This window comes from Primulina huaijiensis, unplaced genomic scaffold (assembly GCF_012295235.1).
Source record: "Primulina huaijiensis isolate GDHJ02 unplaced genomic scaffold, ASM1229523v2 scaffold38877, whole genome shotgun sequence".
Lineage (NCBI taxonomy): Eukaryota > Viridiplantae > Streptophyta > Magnoliopsida > Lamiales > Gesneriaceae > Primulina > Primulina huaijiensis.
Window position 1 is genome coordinate 43,312 of NW_027359117.1, and position 22,103 is coordinate 65,414.

General features: G+C 36.0%; 4 protein-coding genes across 6 annotated transcripts; 3 read left to right on the top strand and 1 right to left on the bottom strand.

Annotated features, from left to right (window-relative positions):
• Window positions 1-197: 197 nt before the first annotated feature.
• On the bottom strand, window positions 198-3,720 carry LOC140968920 (annexin D5-like). 2 transcript variants are annotated; one of them, XM_073430073.1, is made up of 6 exons: window positions 3,509-3,720; window positions 3,044-3,189; window positions 2,739-2,843; window positions 1,295-1,510; window positions 1,136-1,225; window positions 198-625 (listed from the first exon to the last, which is right to left on the bottom strand). In XM_073430073.1, exons 1-6 carry the CDS (start codon window positions 3,582-3,584, stop codon window positions 419-421), a joined length of 840 nt encoding a protein of 279 aa, XP_073286174.1. In that variant the 5' UTR covers window positions 3,585-3,720; the 3' UTR covers window positions 198-418. The 2 variants fall into 2 exon arrangements, with proteins under 2 accessions (XP_073286174.1, XP_073286173.1); XM_073430072.1 differs by having other exon boundaries at window positions 2,622-2,843.
• Window positions 3,721-8,699: 4,979 nt separating this feature from the next.
• On the top strand, window positions 8,700-12,579 carry LOC140968963 (serine/threonine-protein kinase BRI1-like 2). The gene has a single exon (XM_073430166.1). It carries the CDS (start codon window positions 8,896-8,898, stop codon window positions 12,262-12,264), a length of 3,369 nt encoding a protein of 1,122 aa, XP_073286267.1. The 5' UTR covers window positions 8,700-8,895; the 3' UTR covers window positions 12,265-12,579.
• A 2,042-nt stretch (window positions 12,580-14,621) lies between these two features.
• LOC140968928 (PHD finger protein MALE STERILITY 1) lies at window positions 14,622-17,407 on the top strand. Its single transcript, XM_073430097.1, has 3 exons — window positions 14,622-14,916; window positions 15,529-15,754; window positions 15,976-17,407. The coding sequence occupies exons 1-3, from the start codon at window positions 14,622-14,624 to the stop codon at window positions 17,369-17,371; spliced, it is 1,917 nt and encodes a 638-aa protein (XP_073286198.1). The 3' UTR covers window positions 17,372-17,407.
• A 467-nt stretch (window positions 17,408-17,874) lies between these two features.
• LOC140968952 (protein BASIC PENTACYSTEINE2-like) lies at window positions 17,875-21,911 on the top strand. 2 transcript variants are annotated; one of them, XM_073430145.1, is made up of 2 exons: window positions 17,875-18,000; window positions 18,910-20,051. In XM_073430145.1, the coding sequence occupies exon 2, from the start codon at window positions 18,912-18,914 to the stop codon at window positions 19,749-19,751; it is 840 nt and encodes a 279-aa protein (XP_073286246.1). In that variant the 5' UTR covers window positions 17,875-18,000; window positions 18,910-18,911; the 3' UTR covers window positions 19,752-20,051. The 2 variants fall into 2 exon arrangements, with proteins under 2 accessions (XP_073286246.1, XP_073286247.1); XM_073430146.1 differs by lacking the exon at window positions 17,875-18,000 and adding an exon at window positions 21,734-21,911 and having other exon boundaries at window positions 18,007-21,628.
• The last annotated feature ends 192 nt before the right edge of the window (window positions 21,912-22,103 follow it).

Genomic DNA, 22,103 nt, shown 5'->3' on the forward strand with positions numbered 1-22,103 from the left:
ATTGAAGTCAAGAATTTCATCCAAGTCATCGGGCTGTTCCAGAGAATCCTTCATTAGGTATCTCGAAAGTGGATGAATCATATTCTATTGCAAAGCACGAAGGATAGTGCAATAAATAGTAAAGAGGATACAGCATATTTCCTAGTGAAATAAGACAAAGTTGCTCCGAGTCCCGACGCCTACAACTTACAAGGTCGTAAAAAGCAAGATAATTTTTTACGATTTCCAACTTCAGCAGTTGATTTTATTCAACAATTCTGCACGCACTGCTACAGAAAGCTCGATAAACACTTTGAACCTAATAAGGGGACACCTAGCCGTTCCAAATACACAATCCCACGCTCATACACATTGAGAATATGAGTATTTACAGAACATAGATATATATCCACAAATCACCCGGAAGCAATCAACATGTCTAGTGGTGAGTGGGGCCAAGAAGTTCAAGAAGAAACGCCCTGTAATGTCGTGTTGTTTCCGACTGAACAGCATCGTTTAATGAATTTCCATATTTCTTATGGTATTCTGCTTTTATATACTGCATGTCTATCTCTGTCCTCGTCACTATAACTCTAGTAAGTGTAGACTCATCGGTCCCCATGCCTTTCATTGCCTTATGCAGCACCTTAAGATTTTCATTAGGACGCAAAGTGAAATGATTTAGCTAGCCGTCATTGTTATTCAAAGTTTAAAGAACTTACATTTGCAAATTAACACAACTATAATGTGTGGCAAAAATTTCCACATTTCCTAGTGATAAAATATTGTAACATATAAAAGCAAAACCTTTTTCTGGTCCAAGGAAATTAATTTTCTGATAGATAAATCATATCCCAAGACGAGATCCAGGATAATCTCTACTCTCTTATATCAGGGATTGCACAAATGTCAATACAAGCCTAGATGCATAAAGTATTTTATAAAAAGGATTGCCCAATGAGTTTTCAGAATGGTAATTACCCCACGGACACTACAGTATATCATTTTTTTCTTATAATAAAATAGTTGGAAACATATGGCAACCAAAAGAATGATCCATGTAGGGGGCACACATGGGAAAAAAGGTGAAATAAAAAACTTAACTCTTTACCCTTTCCTTGATGGACAATGTCTCAACAAAATATAAATTTTTTACCTTTGCAAAGTATTTCCCAGGATTCTCGGCGCACCGTAAGACAGTCAGGAGTGCAAACTCAAAGTTCCCTGAGGTTTCACTTTTCACAACCTGCAACAAGATTTCCAGATTGGCAACAGACAGTAAAATTTAAGTACAGAGCTGAACGATAGGTTTCACCTTTTCCAGCGACCTTCCGTACAATCTGTTATAAGCAGAAGAGACTGCAGCCAAATGTGCTCGGCTTCTCTCACAAAAAATACGGATGAAAGTGTTCTCATCAGTCCCCACCCTTTTTTCCCCGGCTTTGTAAAGAGATGTAGCATCCTGTTCTGCCATCGCCCAGTCTACCTCGGTACCTTCATATCTTATAGTATTCAAGTAGGCAAGCATCAACTGCCAAATGGAATCAAACAAAAACGATTAAGTGGATTTATGATCATAATCCTTGTCTTGAGAATGATCTAGAAATTTCACTCGCACAGAAAATCTGTCCTTCAAAAAGTAGTTTTTGATAACTTGTTATATATGCATAATTATTACACAAAGACCAGACTTAAATCAACTTTGTGCCTGATTTATAAACCAAAAACTTATCCTGGACCCATACGCTGTGGTTGAAATAGAAACCGTGCTTTAGATTGATGTTTTGGAAGACTATTACGGCCATTATCTGTTCTGTGACTACTACTACGTTCCTGGATTTATCAGAATCTTCACAAAATCAATCTAGAACTAACTGGCTTCAAATATGTAGTTAACTCGCAGTCAGACCCAATTCAATTGAAAGGTCCATACAGATTGCTGATTTATGTGCTCCTTACATATCTTAGTCGAGGCAAGTCCAGTTGTTGCGTAAGATATGCACATAGGACCTCGGAATATAAGAGGAAAAAAAAGAAAAAAAAAAGATTTTACGACACATCGATAATCTTTAATCCCTTCAATTCATACATCATTACTAGACAACAAAGTTTATCTTCCAATCCTCAAACATGATCATTCCAATTGAACCTTATTCCTGATTCCTTATCTTGAATTAGCAGTTCTGAATGTGCGAAATCCATGGAAGAAGCACATTAGTGGTGCGACGGGGATTGGATAATACTCTATTCTAACTATCAAGCATCCACTTTTGTCACAGAATTCCACGTTGTGAAGAGCAGAGCATCAGAGTTGGCTTATAAACTAATATAGAGATTCTAGTATAATCTAAAAAATAGTAGTTTGGATTTCAAATATACATAAATATAAATATTAAAAATGATATTCAAATAGGTGAACAATTCAGGTCCTCGTTATAAACAAAATGGGATAAACAACTTTTACCCAGAAATTCTACCCTCGGGTATTGTTTGAATTTCTCCTAAGCTACGTCAGCATGTTCAAATAATTATTCAGGACTTTTGGTGAGAGTGGACGCACTTGTGTGTGTGTGTGTGTGTGTGTGTGTGTGTGTGTGAGTGTGAGACAGAGAGAGAGAGAGAGAGAGAGAGAGAGAGATCACCTCCTTGTGATCACCAGATGCATGACATTCAAAATCATGTTCAACATAAGCATGAAATCGTGCACGGGAAACTTGTGTAAGGAATTGTAGCTGTGATGGGGTTCGAGAACATATTACTTCAGTAGCAGCTTTTAGATTGATGATAGTATCAGCAGCCAAAGATTGTCTTACAATGATAGCATCCCTTCCAGCAGGATCAGGAATCCGCAGTAAGAGAGCGCTCTAAAATCATACAAAATTAGAAAGTAAAAGCTGTAGCCTGTAAATAGTATTTCTTAGTAGAATCATCTAGAAATAGTTGTAGATTGGTATTAGAAGCTATTACTACTAAATTTCTACATTATAAAGCTAAAAAAAGAAAGCATTTCTCTGAGGAAACACGCGGAAAAAAATTCAAATGTGATGCCAAATTTCCTTGGTACCTTGACATCACCACTAAGCTCTGAAGCCAGACGTTTATTTAGTTCTTCAGAGTAGATAGCCTTGTACTCTTGTTCAATAAGTGCTCGTTGTGTTGCATCTCTATGCGCAAGGATTTTAACTACTGCAGTAGTATCACATCCAAGACCTAGACGGCGCAATTAATAGTTAGAAAATGCTGGATACTTGGATACTTTGGAAAAAGAAAGATATAAACAAAACATTTGGCTGTAAATTTAAACTCTGTGTCAATCCCGAGCTTCATACTCTGGAATTTACGTAGAGACCTAAATCATGAAATATACTTGTTCCCTAGTTTTATATAGCAAAAAACAACAGAAATCGGCGAAAATCAAGACGATTAAATAAATTCAAGGCAAGACAGCAAACATCAGAAGTTTTTTCCCAATAATACCTGGTAACTGTAGAAACAAGGGAACAAATTAAATAAAAAACAGAGAATTTACCCTTGAAAGCTCGGTACAATTGCATAGCATCATCACGAGGCGAAGTTAGCATCGGAGCGACGCTCAGTGTCGCCATCTTGGATCCCCCGCCGGCCTCTTCCCAGAATCACCGACGAGAAATGAAGATACGATAGGAATCAATGATTGAACTCAAACATACGAAATAAGATGACACGTGTACACGCTGCAATTTAACGCATTGGGGTAAATATTGGTTAGACTTAGACTCACGAGTATTTTGAATAATATTAATTTTTCTGAACTTTTATTTTACATTAAATGAAATTAGATTTATATATATATATATATATGGTTTACGTGTAGCTATTTGCATTCTATGTCGTTTTTTTCACGTGTTTATTACACATTTCTATACATGATAAATAAAAATATATCAATAGTTTTTAAAAATTCAAAAGTATCTTAATATTTGGTGTGGTATTTTTTTAACAATTCAATTTTATTTTTGAGACGAGTTGACGCGATTCATAATTATCATAAAAAATAATATTTTTTGCCTAAGAAATATACAAAAAATATTATTTTTCAGGAGTTGGGTCGGATCGTAGACTGTATCACAAAATTTACCTTTGAGAGAGTCTCTGATAGGATCGATTGGGGAAAAGCATTCACCAACTATAGCTTGGTTCTTTAAATATTAAATACCGAAAAATTAAATCGAGTCTGTTTTCAGAACAAGCAGAAGACACTCGAAGTAATCCATCGTAAAAATCAATTAAATATTTTGAAAATTTTTTAAAAGATATGCATGCTGAATGAGCAAAAACATTTTGGTTAAAATATTTTATCAAATAATTTGATATACAATATTTTGGTATTTTAAAAACACATAAATTCTTCAACAATGCATCTAAATATCAATAGTAAATAAATTCGATAAATAAATAGACACGAATTTATTTATGGATGTTTAGATATTAACAACACATACGTCACCACTTCTTCTACCTATAAAAGATTCACTAGAAGACTTTGATGTATAAAACCTCTTGTACAAACTCATTCCGACTTAAAACTTATCATTTGTCTAATCTAAACTCCTAACACACTCTCGATTGTAGGCCGCAACCTCACAATCTGCATAATATTTAATGGCTCTTGTGTCAAAACTACAAAAACAATATTTAATGTCTTTGTGTAATATATCACTAATCTAAACTATCGAGCTCGTTTTTTTTCGTGTGAGGATTTAATCAATTACATTGTATGTATATCTCAAATACATCATCACACATTGAGATTGCTCTCATTATAGCTAGTTTCTTCATGTAGTCTGCTCATATTTTGAATCACCTTCAAAAGCTTGCATTTGATATTCAATATTTTGTATTAATGGCCTTTAATAATGATATAAATGTAAATACAATAATATGAGTATTTGGAACAGTTGTGTATGGATTATGATATTGTAATGATCAAATTCGTATTTTTGAACATTTTCTGAAACTGAGTTGATCTGAGCAACTGGGATTATGTGAGATCAGATGAGCTGATCTTTCTGACTGAACTGATCTGATTAGATTGAGATGTTGGTTTGATATGAGATGTTCCAAGTGAGTTGTTCTTTTCTTTTTTTTTTTTTTAAATCTTGATTCATCGATTTTCTGACAAAGTTATAAAAATGAAAATTGTAGTTTTTTCTCTAAGCTTTCAATGGAATTAAGAATCACTCAATTCTAAGTTCGTATGAGAGAGATATGTTTGAGATATTAGATTGTTTATAATATGAAATATGTTCTTCATTCAGTGTAGAACCTGTAACTTCATCATGGTTTATCAATACGATTTTGATTTTGATTTTGATTTGTGAATATGTTTTGTAGATCATCTTTCTTGCTCCGTAACTCATACCGAATCGTTCCATTTGAATAACCGATTTGAGATATATGACCAAAATATCAGAACTGATCATACTGAGCTGATTGCTGTTTCTGTTTCCGTCAGCTTGATTTTGCGACTAATATTTTCATAGATAACATTCGAACTATCTCGAGTTCATTTATATAATTATCATATAATATAATATATATAATTAAATAAAAATATTTATTTGATTTTAATTTCTACCTACTAGCATGGATTTAAAAAAATCATTTGTGGTGTTTTTTATATATTGAGGACAATTAAGTTATTTGTGACGTTTTTTTATGATTAAATTAAAATGATCACATCTCATAAAAGGGATATTGTATCTTTGTATAAAATTATTTATTTATCATGGGCTTTCTAAAAAGGTACGAGACGTGGGATAATGAAGATTATTTATTAATCTCTGTCTTATCTAGTGTACCAAACTATACATAATAAGTTTAATTATCATCAAAATCAATAATTTTAATATTCTGTAATCCATCAATTTCACAAGAGTTTTTGTATTTTCTTGTTCCTTAGATGAACATTTATTTAATTAATAAAATTAATATAATGTAATTTTTACTAGATAAATTTAAGCCAAAATGGAATATTTGAGTTGTGCGTATAATTTAAAATAATTTATATTATGATATTAAGTTAAAATGTTTGATCAATCAAATTAAGTTATTTCTAGTTTTAAAAATATTACCTAATGATATTTAAGATAAATATTAGGTTTTAATTTTTAAAAATTATTTGAAGAATATCTTGAATATGAAATTAATATAAAGTAGGTTTTGTTGTAATTTACTCAACAAAAATGTTCATCACGCAATCTTGTATGTGTCGAATTGCAATTTCGCTCTCAATCATTCTAGTAAAAATTATATCGAAAGATATATTCAACTGGAATTAAATTTTAAAATATATAATTCCAAAAAAAATTGTAATTATTTAAAAATGGATGAAATTATTTTCCCAGTTGACCGCAAGAACACTGAGACGACTGAAAAGGTCATAAATATTCTTATCGGGGTTATCGCCAATCATTTACATTACCAAATTTGCTTGTAGTGCGGGTTGTGACCTGCCATGTCCCCAAGGCGTGCCTAAGCCCAACAATAAAACCCACCCACAACCAAAATTCAACACAGAAAGTATATGTTTTTTTTTTCCCAATATTTTCAAAACATTCAATTATTGGATTGGGTACCCTCAAACATCCCATTTTCTTTGAATTGGTATGTCTTTTCTTTCTTTGGTTACCAAAAGTTTGTTTGACCCTCATAATTACTATGGGCGTGACTAACTTTTTTTTTATCCAATGTTTTTTGGGTAATTATAGGCAAATTGATTTTACATGATATTAGAGTAGACTAATAATGCAACTTAATGATTTGACTCCAATACCAAGTTCTTCCATATATATCCTCTTTCCTGTATGCGTGTATTTGTTTATTTCTTGGATAATGTGGAGCTTAATCATTCTATTTGGTTCTTTATAAGGTTGGAATATGATCAGAATGTTACATGAAGTGTTGCGGAAAAAGGATTTTCCGAACGAAGCTGTACTGTAATGAAAATATTGAAACAAATGTTTAATTCTTAAAGTGTTGGAAAAAAAAATATGTTTTTTTCTTGTAAAATCACAATTTTATTCAAATATATTCATATTCTATATAATCATATAAGATACGTTGAATAATTTCGTGACACCATTTGAATAGAACTTGTTCATTTGAAATGAAGCAACTGCATCTCACGATTAAAGATGTCAAAATGAGTTAGATTCGTTGGACTGATCGATCTCAACTCATATCTAATGATGAGTTATGGTGGATTGCAGGCCGGCTTGTCCCGTTAATGTGTTTTGACATATATACCGATGATGTTGTAGTTTAAAATTGTCTCACAATCTCGTTTTGATACGTGACTATTTTAACCCAAAAGATTTTGTTTCATTTTTTTTTTTTGGCAAGGAAAATAAAATAGTGGTGCCGTATTCTGTAACAAACAAAGTTTAATATTTTCCAACGAGACTCCAGCCTGCCAAGCATGATAAAGGGGGAATATACACAGTCGCCGGAAATGGGAGCATCATTATGCCCAATACCTTTAACCACTACTAGCTAGAGTTAATCGATTAATTAATTTTTTGTGGGCCTTTCCGTCTTTTAATCCACTTTCATCTTTACAATTGTGATCATTAAAAAATATCGATTAATTATTATGTATATTGTAAAAAAATTAATTAACAATGTCAAATCATTATATTCACCCCTACTCCATTTTAATAAATGGCCCTACATAATACCCCCTATTGTTAAATTATTCCCCTAAGGCATGACTTTGAGAAAGCACCTGATCCAAAGTTTTCAAAGTTTCTCCCACAATCAACGCCCCATTTTTGAGATCCTCACCATTTTCCCGAATAAAAACGTTCTAACATAATAACTTGTAAATATTAATTAACTTTCAAAAAAAAAAAAGAAACGTTCTAAACACAATAACTTGTAAATCATGTTAGTCAAATAAATCACATTGAATATGATTTATGTGACAAACTCGTCTGAATAATAATTATATATATTAATTAATATGTACCACATATATAAATGATACGTATAAGTTGATCGAATATTATACAACAAAGTTACTTATTTAAGTAATTAATAACTCATGCATGTACGACTGAGATGGAAAAAACTAATATCTACGATATAGACGTCCAATCCTGTTTCATTTTCACGCTTGTGATTTTATTAATTTTTCTTTTTAGATGTACTTTGTCTGTGGACCTGTCCTCTATCTTTGACCAATTCATGCATCAAAATTTAATTTCTCATTGTCCTTGATATTTAGTTCAAACCTAGCCACGAAAAAAGGCCCATCTAATATTTTGTTAAAAAATAATAATAAAAATTTCAATTTTTACACATTTTTGGAAATTTCAAACATTATTAGTCTTTATGAATTTTAAAATATATTTTTTTGAAATTATTTTTTACATTATTAAATGGCTGAGAAATCAGGTCTGCTTGAAATAGTTCAAACAGCAATTCTAAGTTACCTTTTTGAATGTCAGTTCTGCTTCTATTTATTCCATACAAAGTAAAACATCACCTGGAAATGAAAGCCTCTTTTACAATTTTACTAAACTTAATTTACAGAACACTTGAAGATTCAGTGCAATATATAATATGGGATTATTAAAAAAATTCATAAAACATTTGAAATCAAATTTTTCCTTAACCTTTTACCCCTCCAAGAATTGATTACAATTCCTCCTATTATTTCTTATTGTTTCACATTCCATTCCACGTTCCCTCCTTTTTCTCCATATAAAATCACACGCATAACAAGGAACAAACCCTTTTTGTAAAGCTCATTCTGCCGCTTTGCACAAAGGAATTGTATCATCATTATCATCATATTCACCACTAGTATTTCTCACAGACACATTTACACACTCTCTAAAAATCTCCCTTTTGGATATTGGCTCAACTCCATCAATGGAGGTAAGCATGATCATTCAAAGAATTCTTTCTTTTATGGTATTTCTTGTTATGGCAGTGGCAGGAGAAGAAGCACCGTACACGTCGATCAAAACCGATGCTTCGGCTCTTTTATCTTTCAAGAAGATGATTCAGAACGATCCTCATGGGGTTCTTGTAGATTGGCAACTTAATAAAGATCCATGTAAATGGCATGGGGTCGCTTGCACTCTTGGGAGAGTGTCAGCTGTTGATCTTGCTCAGTCCTCACTCCTTGGCCAAGTTTCTTTCTATCCCTTTTCTATAATAGAAATGTTGACCTCACTTAATCTTTCTGCTAATTCTCTGTCTATAAATGCTACCACGTCGTTGGTCAAAATCCCTTATGGTTTGAAGCAACTTGAGTTGTCTTTTGCTGGTGTTTTAGGCCATATTCCTGAAAATTTCTTCGCAAATTGTCCTAATCTTGAATATGTGAATCTTGCTTTCAATAATATAACTGGTTTCTTGCCCGAAAATCTGTTCTTGCACATTGATAAGTTGCAGTTTCTCGATCTGTCATATAACAACATCACAGGCTCGATTGCCGGCTTGAAAATCGAAAGCTGCAACTCTTTGTTGAGTCTTGACTGGTCCGGAAACCAAATCTTGGGTCCCCTTCCATCCTCATTTTCGAATTGCACGAACCTTAATGAGCTTATTTTGACCGAGAATTCACTCAACGGGGAAATCCCTTCAGCTTTTGGTTCTCTCAAGAACTTACAAAGGCTTGATCTTTCTCACAATCATCTGACAGGCTGGATCTCAAGCGAATTGGGCGGTATATGTAACTCACTTTTGGAACTTAAACTTTCAAATAACAACATTACTGGATCGATCCCTACATCATTTTCATCATGTTCTTGGCTTCAAGTTCTTGATCTTTCCAATAACAACTTAACCGGATCGTTCCCTGATTCAATACTTCAGACTTTAGGATCTCTGGAGGTTATATTACTCAGCAACAATATGATCTCTGGAGAATTTCCCTCTTCCATTTCATTTTGCAAGAAATTAAGAGTAGTTGATTTCAGCTCCAACCTGCTTTCTGGGAATATTCCACCGGATTTATGTCCCGGAGCTGCCTCCCTCGAAGAGCTGAGAGCACCAGATAATTCACTTTTCGGACAAATCCCACCTCATTTATCTCTGTGTTCACAACTAAAGATCATTGATTTTAGCATAAATTACCTTAATGGATCAGTGCCTAAAGAGCTCGGGAATCTTGAGAATCTTGAGCAGCTGATTGCCTGGTACAACAGCTTGGAAGGAGATGTACCGGCAGAGTTGGGAAAATGCAAGAAACTCAAGAACCTGATATTGAACAACAACCGTTTAATTGGCAAGATCCCAACTGAATTGTTCGACTGTGCTAATATAGAATGGATATCCCTCACTAGCAATGGACTCAGCGGTGAGATTCCACGAGAATTTGGGTTTTTATCAAGGCTAGCTGTTTTACAACTTGCAAACAATAGCTTGACTGGTCAGATCCCGAGAGAGTTAGCAAATTGTAGCAGCTTAGTTTGGCTAGATCTTAACAGTAATCAGCTAGGCGGTGAAATCCCACCTCGACTTGGCAGGCAGATTGGAGCAAAGGCATTAAGTGGAATCCTCTCAGGAAACACACTCGTGTTTGTGCGAAATGTAGGGAACTCGTGTAGAGGAGTTGGAGGATTGCTCGAATTCTCAGGAATTCGTCCTGAGAGACTGCTACAGGTTCCATCATTGAGAAGTTGTGACTTTACTAGGTTGTATTCTGGTCCAGTTTTGAGTCTTTTCACTCGGTACCAGACAGTGGAATATCTCGATCTTTCGTATAATCAGCTCAGAGGAAAGATCCCAGATGGATTCGGTGAAATGATAGCCTTGCAAGTTCTTGTTTTGTCCCACAACCAATTATCAGGAGAAATACCGGATTCTCTAGGGCAGCTCAAGAATATTGGAGTGTTTGATGCATCATATAACAGACTTCAAGGGCACATCCCCGACTCATTTTCAAATCTTTCTTTCTTGGTACAAATCGACCTCTCCAACAATGAGTTAACAGGGCAAATCCCATCGAGAGGGCAGCTTAGTACACTTCCAGCAACTCAGTATGCAAATAATCCAGGTCTATGTGGGGTTCCATTGCCCGAGTGCCAATACAACGACAACCAGCCTTCCGAGAATCCAACAGGAAATGGTGAAAAAAGACATAAATCTGCCTGCGTCTCTTGGGCTAACAGCATGGTAATGGGAATACTTATATCACTCGCTTCTGTTTGCATATTGATCGTGTGGGCAATAGCGATTCGTACAAGGTGCAAGGAGGCCGAGGGAGCCAGAATGCTAGGAAGTTTACAAGCATCGCATGCCGCCACGACATGGAAAATTGAGAAGGAGAAAGAGCCACTGAGTATCAATGTTGCAACTTTTCAGAGGGAACTGAGGAAACTCAAATTCTCACAGCTGATTGAGGCTACAAATGGATTCTCAGCCGCTAGCCTAATCGGGTCTGGAGGATTCGGTGAAGTTTTCAAAGCTACATTGAAGGATGGATCAAGTGTAGCCATTAAGAAACTCATACGGTTAAGCTGTCAAGGGGACAGGGAATTCATGGCCGAAATGGAGACACTAGGCAAGATCAAACACAAAAATCTTGTCCCACTTTTGGGGTACTGCAAAATCGGCGAAGAACGGCTTCTAGTATATGAATTCATGGAATATGGAAGCCTTGAGGAAATGCTTCATGGGAGGCCAAGAAATGGTCAAAAAAGGATTCTAACTTGGGATGAGAGGAAAAAGATTGCCAGAGGTGCAGCCAAAGGGCTATGTTTCCTTCACCACAATTGCATTCCTCACATCATTCATCGGGATATGAAATCGAGCAACGTTCTACTAGACCATGAAATGGAGGCAAGGGTGTCGGATTTCGGAATGGCAAGGCTTATAAGCGCACTCGACACGCATTTAAGCGTCAGCACGCTAGCCGGGACGCCTGGATATGTTCCCCCAGAGTACTATCAGAGCTTCCGTTGCACAGCAAAGGGGGACGTTTATTCATTCGGAGTCATACTTTTGGAACTTCTGACAGGGAAAAGGCCAACTGATAAGGAGGATTTTGGTGACACAAATTTGGTGGGGTGGGTGAAAACTAAGGCGAGAGAGGGGAAAGGCATGGATGTTGTAGATACGGAATTGTTATCCGTCACCAAAGGTAGTGAAGAATCCGAGGTCGAAGAAGTTAAGGAGATGGTGAAGTATTTGGAGATAACAATGCAATGTGTCGATGATTTCCCATCCAAACGGCCTAATATGTTGCAAGTTGTGGCCATGTTGAGAGAGCTAATGGGCAACAGTGCTTGAATTATACCTCAGAACTGTAAAATATGCCGATGGTATCTAGCATCAAGATGAGACCAAATTTCGAGTTCGATGTCCAATTCTACCGATCCCTCCCCAACTAAAAAATATAGAGTTAAATATTTGTGGCGAGAGTAATGTATGTCATGCAACGCTGTTGAACATTTTGCAACGATTTTTTGTTCAAAGTTGTCAAAGGAAATGGCGACAAGTTTAAGTCATAAAATGTGAAGTTTTCGCGATTTTTGTGTTCAGGTCAGTCAGTTCATCCGATAAATCATTCTTTAAATGCGGAGATACGTTCGAGTCATAATTTTATTTGTCTCTGTGTGTGTATGTGTCATATATGTAATATAATAACATATTATTCCATTGAAAATTTTGATACAAAATGAATGGCATACTTCAAAAGCAATGTGGTGCTCGAAAAAAAAAATAAAGTAATTTCTTTCGGGCTTCGATCAGAGGGCCCCCATTTTCATTGCAACGTCGACATTGTTGATAACTTTTAAATGGACTTTGAATTGGGCCATTTTTTCCAAGCCTAAATATGATAAAAGACATGCTTAAATGTTCCTCCATTTGAGAGTTCGATCCGTCCCAGCTAGCGAGAGCACTACTCTACATGATAAAACGGTCCAATTTTTTCACTAAAAAAAGTCCAATTTTGACATGTAATTTGGATTAATGGTTTTGATTTCAGTAAAATATTTGGGTTAATTTCGAAATTCATTAGTAAAAAAATATCAATTCAATGCAAATTTAGAACCCATCATGTTCTAAATTATGTCCCCATTTCATCTTTAATGGATATATAAGCTTTTCGGAAATGCTAAATATAAGCTCTGAACCAAAGAATAGGTCAAAAAGAAAGCTGAACCATCGAGAATTATAAAATTTTCACTCCAAAGACAAGTTTTTCACGCTTATATGATATGTCAATTTCACACATAATACATTATAATTTGGAAATTACTATGTGATCATGGACAATTGTATAAGGCCGACTCCTTTCCAAAGAATTTCACAAGATTTTATGATAATGTCTGAAACAAGGCAGACGGCAACAGCAGCTCAGGCCGAGACTCCGACTCCAATAGGAATTTGAATCCTCTGTTGTGACTGAAAACACAGCACACGGTGCGTTGCACTTTTTACACGAGATGATCAAATCATCTCTCGTTTCTTCTGAAATGCACATCAACATGTGCTGTGTTTTCATCCACAACAGATGATCCAAATCCCTCCAGTAGAGAGCAGCGTCTACGTTGATGCCTACATCAGCTTTGATTATGCATGAGACTCGCCCCTTTGGTTTCTCTAATAGTGTCCTTGATAGTCATGGCTTCCGACTCTGAAGAAATCGACTCCAGGACCACAATTCAGAATCATGACTACATTAATTTCCCAAATTTTATTATCAGAATCGATCAAATTCTTTCTCAATATACGGAGAGGTATACCATATACATACATATGCAACAAGAAACTCGAAAATACACTTTCGAAATGGTTGGTGTATATAATTTTTCGAGGTCAAGTAAAAATGAAAATATTTTGTTAACGAAAGGAGGTAAGACGCAAATTAGAATTACGATATGCATGTGATGTTTATCATGACTTAATAGCAACCTGCAATGATTTTATCAAAATAATTTATCATGTAGGGCCTAAGCCATGTTGGATTTATCAGAGCTATTTAAAATGCTACAAACCATTTTTTAAGCAACAATAAATATGGAATATTTGCTAATAAAACCCATTATACATCATCGATCGTGTTTAGGTAGGTCTACCGATTATGGCGTGAATGATTGCCAAACATCAAATTACTAATTAATATGGAAAAGTGCTAACTGCTAGAACACTACCTCTCGAAATGCGAGACAGACAAAATGCCGACATGTATAGGTGTCGGATGCGAGAGTTGTTCGAATTGAGTTTCACGATGTTATAATATATATACACACGATGTGCCGAAACCTAGATAATAGAATTCGAATTAATATACAGTCTAAAACTTCGGTAGTTGGCCAAGAAACATTACATTACTATAAACCCTCTTAACAAAAAGGTCTCTCAAAAACTGCGGGATATGATGAATTTAAATCACAAATACCCCCATGATCAGATGCATGGCATTATTAATTAACACACGTAACCCTAAAATATTTCCCACTCACCACTTTTTTCTACAGTTCATGCATGGAAAGTGACACATTTGATAACCCGATTCTATCGTTATTTGTTTGTATAATTCCTTGCACCATATGTGTGACCAAGCAACACACACACATATATATAAGATATATCAGGACTCTTTAAATCTTTTGTGTTGAATCTTATGTTTGATTAAAAAAATGTCTCAATTAGACTTGAGTGGATTCAAGAGAAGGAAGAGAGAGGAAAGGGTTTTCAAATTCAAGATGTTCGGTGAAAGAGGGTATCCGGCCGAATTTAATGGTTCATTTCATGAAAATGTGAGAGCCCTTTTGAAATTTGGGCAATTTGAGAGTGGTGTGTGCGGAGGGAGGGCGAGCTGGTCATTTCAACTCGAAGTTCGCCGGCATCCCTTGTTACATCTGTTTCTGTTTGTTGTTGAAGAGCCTGTTGAGTTATCAATCGAGCTTCATTGCAAGCACTGTCACTATATAGGTAGAGTAGTACTATTGCAAACGTTTTATAGTGGGACTGGATCCAGAAATTAGGGATGAAGTTTAAATTCCAGAAGTTATAAAAAAAAGATTTACATGTTTACTTTCAATAACTATTCATTCCACATGGACCCAACCCATCGTAAGTTTGATTCATTTGTGTATGTTAATCATGGTGCATTCATGCTTCTATTTTCAGAAATAAGTGCCTCGAATATATGCAAAGTCATGCGATATTCGGTTTTTTTTAGATCAAACATACTTCATTCGATTCATCTTCACAACTCAATGTTTACAAGGTCGGAATGTGTACAAGATGTACTAAATTAATCAAGATTTACATGGATGACAACAGCGAGTAGACTCACACACAGTCTCTCTCTATCTTTTTTCCCCATATTTTCATTAAGAAAAGTATATTAAGTTTTAGGCAGGACTCAGGAGCTATATGTTACAAAATAGAAGTTTAGCATTTATGACGTCTTAATTGTTAGGTGCGTTTCTGGTTTAATCTTCAATTTCTTTTTATTTATTTATTATTATTATTATTATTTTGTACTCGTTATTGAATTAGTATTTAGTGAATAATAATAATTTTTTAAATTTAGATCAGGCTGGGGACATCATATGATTTGCAATAAGAAGTATCATTTTGTGCTGCCATCGAAGGATACAAATGTAATTGAATTACAAGGGGAGAGCCATTGCATGCATGGCGTGTTCCATTCCAACGGGTTTGGGCATCTTCTGTCCATTAAAGGGCTAGAAACCGGGTCGGATGTACCCGGTCACCAAATCATGGAACTCTGGGATCGTCTGTCCTGTAATCTACGTGCAAGGTTCGTAGGATTCGACGAAACTTGTTTTGCTATATGATTAATAGTAGGCAAATTAACTCGCAATATTTTTTGTAGCTATATACGGTTTACAATCTTACATGCATTTTACGTACTTCCATTTTTAGTTTAATTATTTACATTTGATTCGTTTTTAACCAGACACGCCTATGTATTACCAATTAGATACACTAATCTTTTAAAGATTTTGTTTAATGTTGTAGGAAAGTGAGTTTAAAAGATGTGGCGCAGAAGAAAGGCATGGATCTAAGACTGCTTCACGCAGTGGCCTATAGTAAGACATGGTTTGGTCGTTGGGGCTACAAATATGGGCGTGGGACCTTTGGAGTTACTCAAGAAATGTATCAAAATGCTCTAAAAGAAATCCGAAGCATTCCCCTCAGCCTACTTGCTCAGATTCTCGGCGTCGAATCTTGTAAAACCGAGACCAAAATTATCTTGGCACGATATCAGGTTTTATCGGGACATTCCCTTGCCACACTAGGCGATCTATTCAATTTCATGATCGAGATAAAGTCTAGACTTCCCAGAGAAAGCAGCAAGGATTCTAACTATCCCGGAATAATGTCGGATTCATCATGTCGGTGGTCACCTAAACGGGTGGAAATGGCCATTCATGTGGTGGTCGAGGCCTTGAAAGGGGCTGAATTTAGGTGGGTTTCTAGGCAACATTTACGAGACGTGGCGCGCACGTATATCGGTGACACGGGGTTGCTGGATTTCGTGCTCAAGTCTTTAGGAAACCACATCGTGGGGAAGTATTTTGTACGGCGTTGCCTGAATCCAGTTACCAAGGTTTTAGAGTACTGTCTGGAAGATGTCTCCCGAGCGTTTCCTAAACAAGATGGTTCCCCGTTCATTGACGCAAAATTGAAGCCTCAAAATAAGATTAGTTGGGCCCAAATCATGAGGGACATCTTCTACATGTACAAAAACATCCTTAAAGAAGACGAGTCAATAATCACAACCAATGGGACATTAGCTACTATTCCATTGGCATCAAGAATCATACTAGACACAAAATACTTTCTTAAGGATTATCGCGGCTACACATCATCAGAAGATGAAACCACAAAACAGAAGGTCTATTGCACGGTGATGATATTAGCTGATCATGACCATAAGCACGAATACAAGACTTTGTCAGACATAGAAAAGGCGTCGATAACACCATATGAATGCTTCGAGTTGAATCACGATGCCACTTTCGACGATCTAAAGTTTCAAGTCGAGAAGACATTCCGAGAAATTTATCTGGGATTACGATACTTCGTCGCGCAATCAATTATAAACATAAGTCCAAAAGGATCGGATCTGGTGTTCAAGAAAGTCACAGCTGGTAGTAAGATAGCATTCGAGGACATCCCAGGAGTGACTAATTATGATGGGATCTACCAAGGATGGATGAAGAGAGATTTAGTGGTGGATTGTCCTTGTGGAACTAAAGACGATGATGGTGAAAGAATGGTATCCTGTGATATATGTCAAGTTTGGCAACACACTCGTTGTGTTCAAATCCCAAATTATCAAGAAATTCCGAACATATTTCTATGCAACATATGTGAGCAAGACATATTGCGCTTCCCCTCTTTACCTTAACCATATTTATCTTTTTTGTTGCATATTTATATGCAAAGATTGCTACATATTTGGGTGAGTATTCCTAAAAATCTGTACTATTTAGAAAACATAAATTACATAAATAAAAATGGTTTGTTTTATTCCTTCATTTTTCATTGGTTTTATTGGTAAATATGGTTGCTTATGCGATCATCTGCTAATTCTTTTATGAGTGGCTCTTATGTGAGACCGTCTCACGGATCTTAATCCGTGAGACGGGTCAACCTTACTCATATTCACAATAAAAAGTAATACACTTAGCATAAAAAGTAATACTTTTTCATGGATGATCCAAATAAGAAATCCGTCTTACAAATACGACCCGTAAGACCGTCTCACACAAATTTTTGACTCTTTTTATTTGGATTCTACCAACTCATATCGATGATCTTACAGCTCACGATGTCTGACAATTTTTTCTATTATTTTAAAAATTATTTAATCAAAAAGAAATTAAAAAAAAACGATTAGTCTGTCTCTTCGGGTCAGGGTCCTACTGCTACCCACCCATGTCTCTCCATCATCTCTCACCTCTTCGTTTCTCTCTTTGAAATCTCTCTCCTCTCTCCACCTTAAGGAAAGAATAAAGGGGCGTTTTACCTGAACAAGTGAGTCTCTCTCCTCTCTCTCTCTTTTTATATTGGATTGGATTGGGAAATTTGTCATACGGACTCTGCTCTATTATCTTGAGTCATCCATTTAGAAAGCTGATTTTTTTTTTTGGATTTATGTTTTGGCATGCAATTTGTATTCTGATTTTGTTTCTTTCAGATCTCTTTGGTCTGAATTTTCGGAATCGGCTCAAGATGTCCAAAGATTGAGGCTTTTGTTGAGAATCGTTGTATTTTTGAATGTTCGTGGATTTTAAATAGATTGTTTATGAGATTTTCATTTTCAAGATTTGTTTGATTTTTCGTTGATTTTGGTGTCTCTCGTTTGGGTTTTAGTTGGAAACTTTGTCGTCTATTTGCTGTGATTTCGAAATTGTCCGGATCTTGTTGGTGTTTTGGATTGTGAAATTGTGGGTTTTGTTGGTTGGTGATCGTGACTTTCGATCGGTGTTGCATTCACTTGAATCGTGCATGAATTTTATTTAACAATTGATTTTTTGCTTTAGAACTGGAATCGTTCAGAGTTGAATTTATGTACACTGATTCTAATGTTAATTGCTCAACACTAAGCATCTCAATGTGATGTTATGGTTTTCGTCGCCATGGTTCCCGTCAGACTTAAGTATAAACTATTCTTGGAAAATGTAGATTAAAAATCCTGAATCATTTCTAAGATAATAACCGGCCGTAGTTAGTTATGCAGTTTTTCAATTAATCGATTGAGCAATTTGCTGTCTTCAGCTACACAAGGACTTATATTGATTCATTTAGCTGAATGTTGGTGCTTCATGGATTTCTTTGAGTTTTCTGGTTATCATATCTTGATCTTTTGTGCCACGAATACGATGTTGAATGGCTTTATGTGGGGACTTAATGCATGAGGTGTTATTTGATTTGATTCTGTAGTAATGGATGAAGACAGCTTGAGAAATTGGGGTTATTATGAACCTTCCTTTAAAGGGCATCTTGGTCTCCAGCTCATGTCTTCTATGGTGGATCGACATACGAAACCTTTCCTGTCAGGACATGATAACCCTTTAATGGTTTCACCTAATGGCACCTACCATCCCCGCGATCGTGTTTCTGCAGAACTTCCTGCCACGCACATGGACTATGTTCGAGATAGTTGGATAAACCATCGCGAGAAGTTCTTGCATATGTTCCCGACAAACACTTTTAACCCAGTTCTTGCTGAAACTTCTGGGACTTATCATGCCATGCCAGCACCCCACCAATCTGATCCTACAAAAGATACTGAGTCGAACATGGAAGAGCCAAGTGTCAAGAAGGGACATGTTCCTGCAAAAAAGAGAGCAGCTGCGGCCCCAAAAACTTTGAAATCAAAGAAGCCCAAAAAAGGTCCTGTGCCAAAGGAACATGGTAAATCCTCTGTTCATCGTGCAAAAACTTTGAAGAAGAACATGGACGTTGTGATAAATGGAGTTGATTTTGACATTTCTGGCATACCAATTCCTGTTTGCTCGTGTACGGGTACTGCCCAGCAATGCTATCGCTGGGGGTTTGGGGGTTGGCAGTCAGCTTGTTGCACAATGACTATATCTATGTATCCCTTGCCTATGAGCACCAAAAGGCGAGGGGCGAGAATCGCTGGACGAAAGATGAGCCAGGGTGCTTTCAAAAAAGTCTTGGAAAAACTTGCATCCGAAGGCTATGATTTCGCTAACTCGATTGACCTGAGGACTTACTGGGCAAAACACGGTACCAACAAGTTCGTAACAATCAGATAGAGACTTATTTTCTGTTAGCCACAACTGGGTTGACACCGCATCAGTTATGTTTTCACTGTATATATTCAGTGGCCGGTGGCAGGGGTTTGCTCCGTTCTTCAAGTTCTTGAATTTTCGCAAACTTCCTCTATGCTTAAAATTTAGACATTTGGGCCCGGTAAAGCTGTTAATGAGTTCTCGTTTAATTTGTTTCATTGGCTAGCAACATTTTCTGGCAGTTGAGAATAGGATTCTGAAATCTTTCTTCTATTCTGGTTAATGGACAGATTTTGATAATACAGTTTGTCTTTTTCATTCTAATATTTCGTGGCCGCTGTTTAGTGTGACTTTGAATGCATTCTCTTTTTAAAGTTTGAACGAGTATATACAAAATAGTTTTGTATTAATCAACTACAAGTCAATAATGATGAAGTGAAGCTTCCCTCTAAGGATGTTTCCAGTACCTTGCTGGTGCAATGTCTTAATTCCTGCAACTGCAGAAGTGGAAACTTAAAGTTTCTTCTCACAATATGTTGATTTGCCTTGATTGCAAGAATGTCCAAACTTCCAAAGCAACTGCTTAAAGCATAGCCCGTGTGATGCATTTTCCATTATAATAAGAGAGAGAATGGAGATCTGGATTTTCGAGTTCTTAAAAATCTAACCGAACGGTTGTCTAAATATCAGTAAAATAATACGAAATCAAACTTTCCGAATATTTAATTTATCATTTTACTGTCAAGTTTCAAGGTTTATTTTATTTTTATTTTTTCTGATACGTAAATCTCAAGTTCAAATGACTACTTCTAGTTAGCTAGTGATTGTCGGTCACTGATATTTGACAGTTAAATGGATAAATTCCATTCACCTACACGTTTCTTTTACAGTTCATGGTACTTCTGCAAGAAGCAATCAACATTAATCTAGTGGAAATTTTCATTTATGCACACACTTTAAATTTTGTCACCTCATTGCATGTAAAAGGGAAAGCCTGTTGATTTTGCCATATTTCGGGAAAACCGGCCGGACCCTTTTCTATAGATAGGCTAACGAACTTTTAAGAATTTAACTCACAAGTTGATCCACCGACAGCGGAGCACATCCCTGCAGTCTCTGCTCTGGCCTACAAGCAATTACAATACATCAATGTCCAATGAACGCAAACCGAGTGGTGCATAAACTAGTTTGACGTAACTTACAGACTCGGAGATATTTGGTCTTTTTCCATGTGATTCCTTTGTTTATTACGAATTATGTACATCGAAATTTGCTGTTTAATGATAATGTCTTAATTCTAAAAAACAAAAACCACTGACTATATTCCTCTTTTTTACTGTTCTGTTTTTTTTTAAAGATGGATTGTGGTTAGCAGCTAGCGAAAATGATCCTAAACAGTAAAACGTAGAAAAGCCGCCGTCTGGCTTTCACCAGTCTTCCACGCTTTTCTTTGATGCCATGTCCATCTCTCACTGCAGCTTCTGCAAAAACCAAGAAAGCAAAACGAAAAGTGGGACATTTGTCTCTATTTTCAAACTCGGCGGGGGAAAGTAAAAGCCACGCTATTTCATAAACATGGACCCATTAATGATTAAAGAATGAAAATTCAAACTTTGGTTTCATTTATCTAAAGGAAAAGTGTTGCTATACGGAGCCAAGTGGTGAGAATCTTTCATATCTTTTCACTGTTTGGAGAAATCCCATCATGCCAAATCTACCTTTCCTACTCAAGATATATCACAGGCCCTTCTAGCTTTGTTTACATTCTTAATATCTGCTACGTGTATGCATTTCAGTTCATATCATTCTCTTTAACCTTATTTGTTTTGCAGAGGATACAGGGAGTTTGGTGTAACCTGATGTCACTTTCATACGTGGGTTTTCCAAGCAAAGGAGATTGTGTAATATTCTCTTTGCCTTCTACCATATACATGATTTTGAAATGGCAAATATATCTGTATACATATCCAGTCTCTTGACAATTTTGTGGCTGAATATGTACATAGGGGGACAAAAAAAACATGGATGCAATGGTGGAGGATACCGCAGATTCTGGTACAGACTTTGGAATAAACAAAGAAAAGTGCTACTTCGGGTTATGGCCTATTGAGCATCCAATTGAACCTGATCCGCACCAGGACAGACCGGTGAACTGCCCATTGCCTCACTCTTCTTTCATAAAAGTGGGCGCCTCTTTCTTATTTACATGAACTAGCTATATATATCACATGGGAATAGTTATGGCCCTTGTTCTAAACACAAGCATCCTAAAAAGGTTGCAAAACTCTTTTACGAGCAAAACAAAAATCCATGTGAAATTTTATCACAGCTTTGATAACTCCATCTAGCTAGCATCCAATTTTCAGTAAGTTGCAT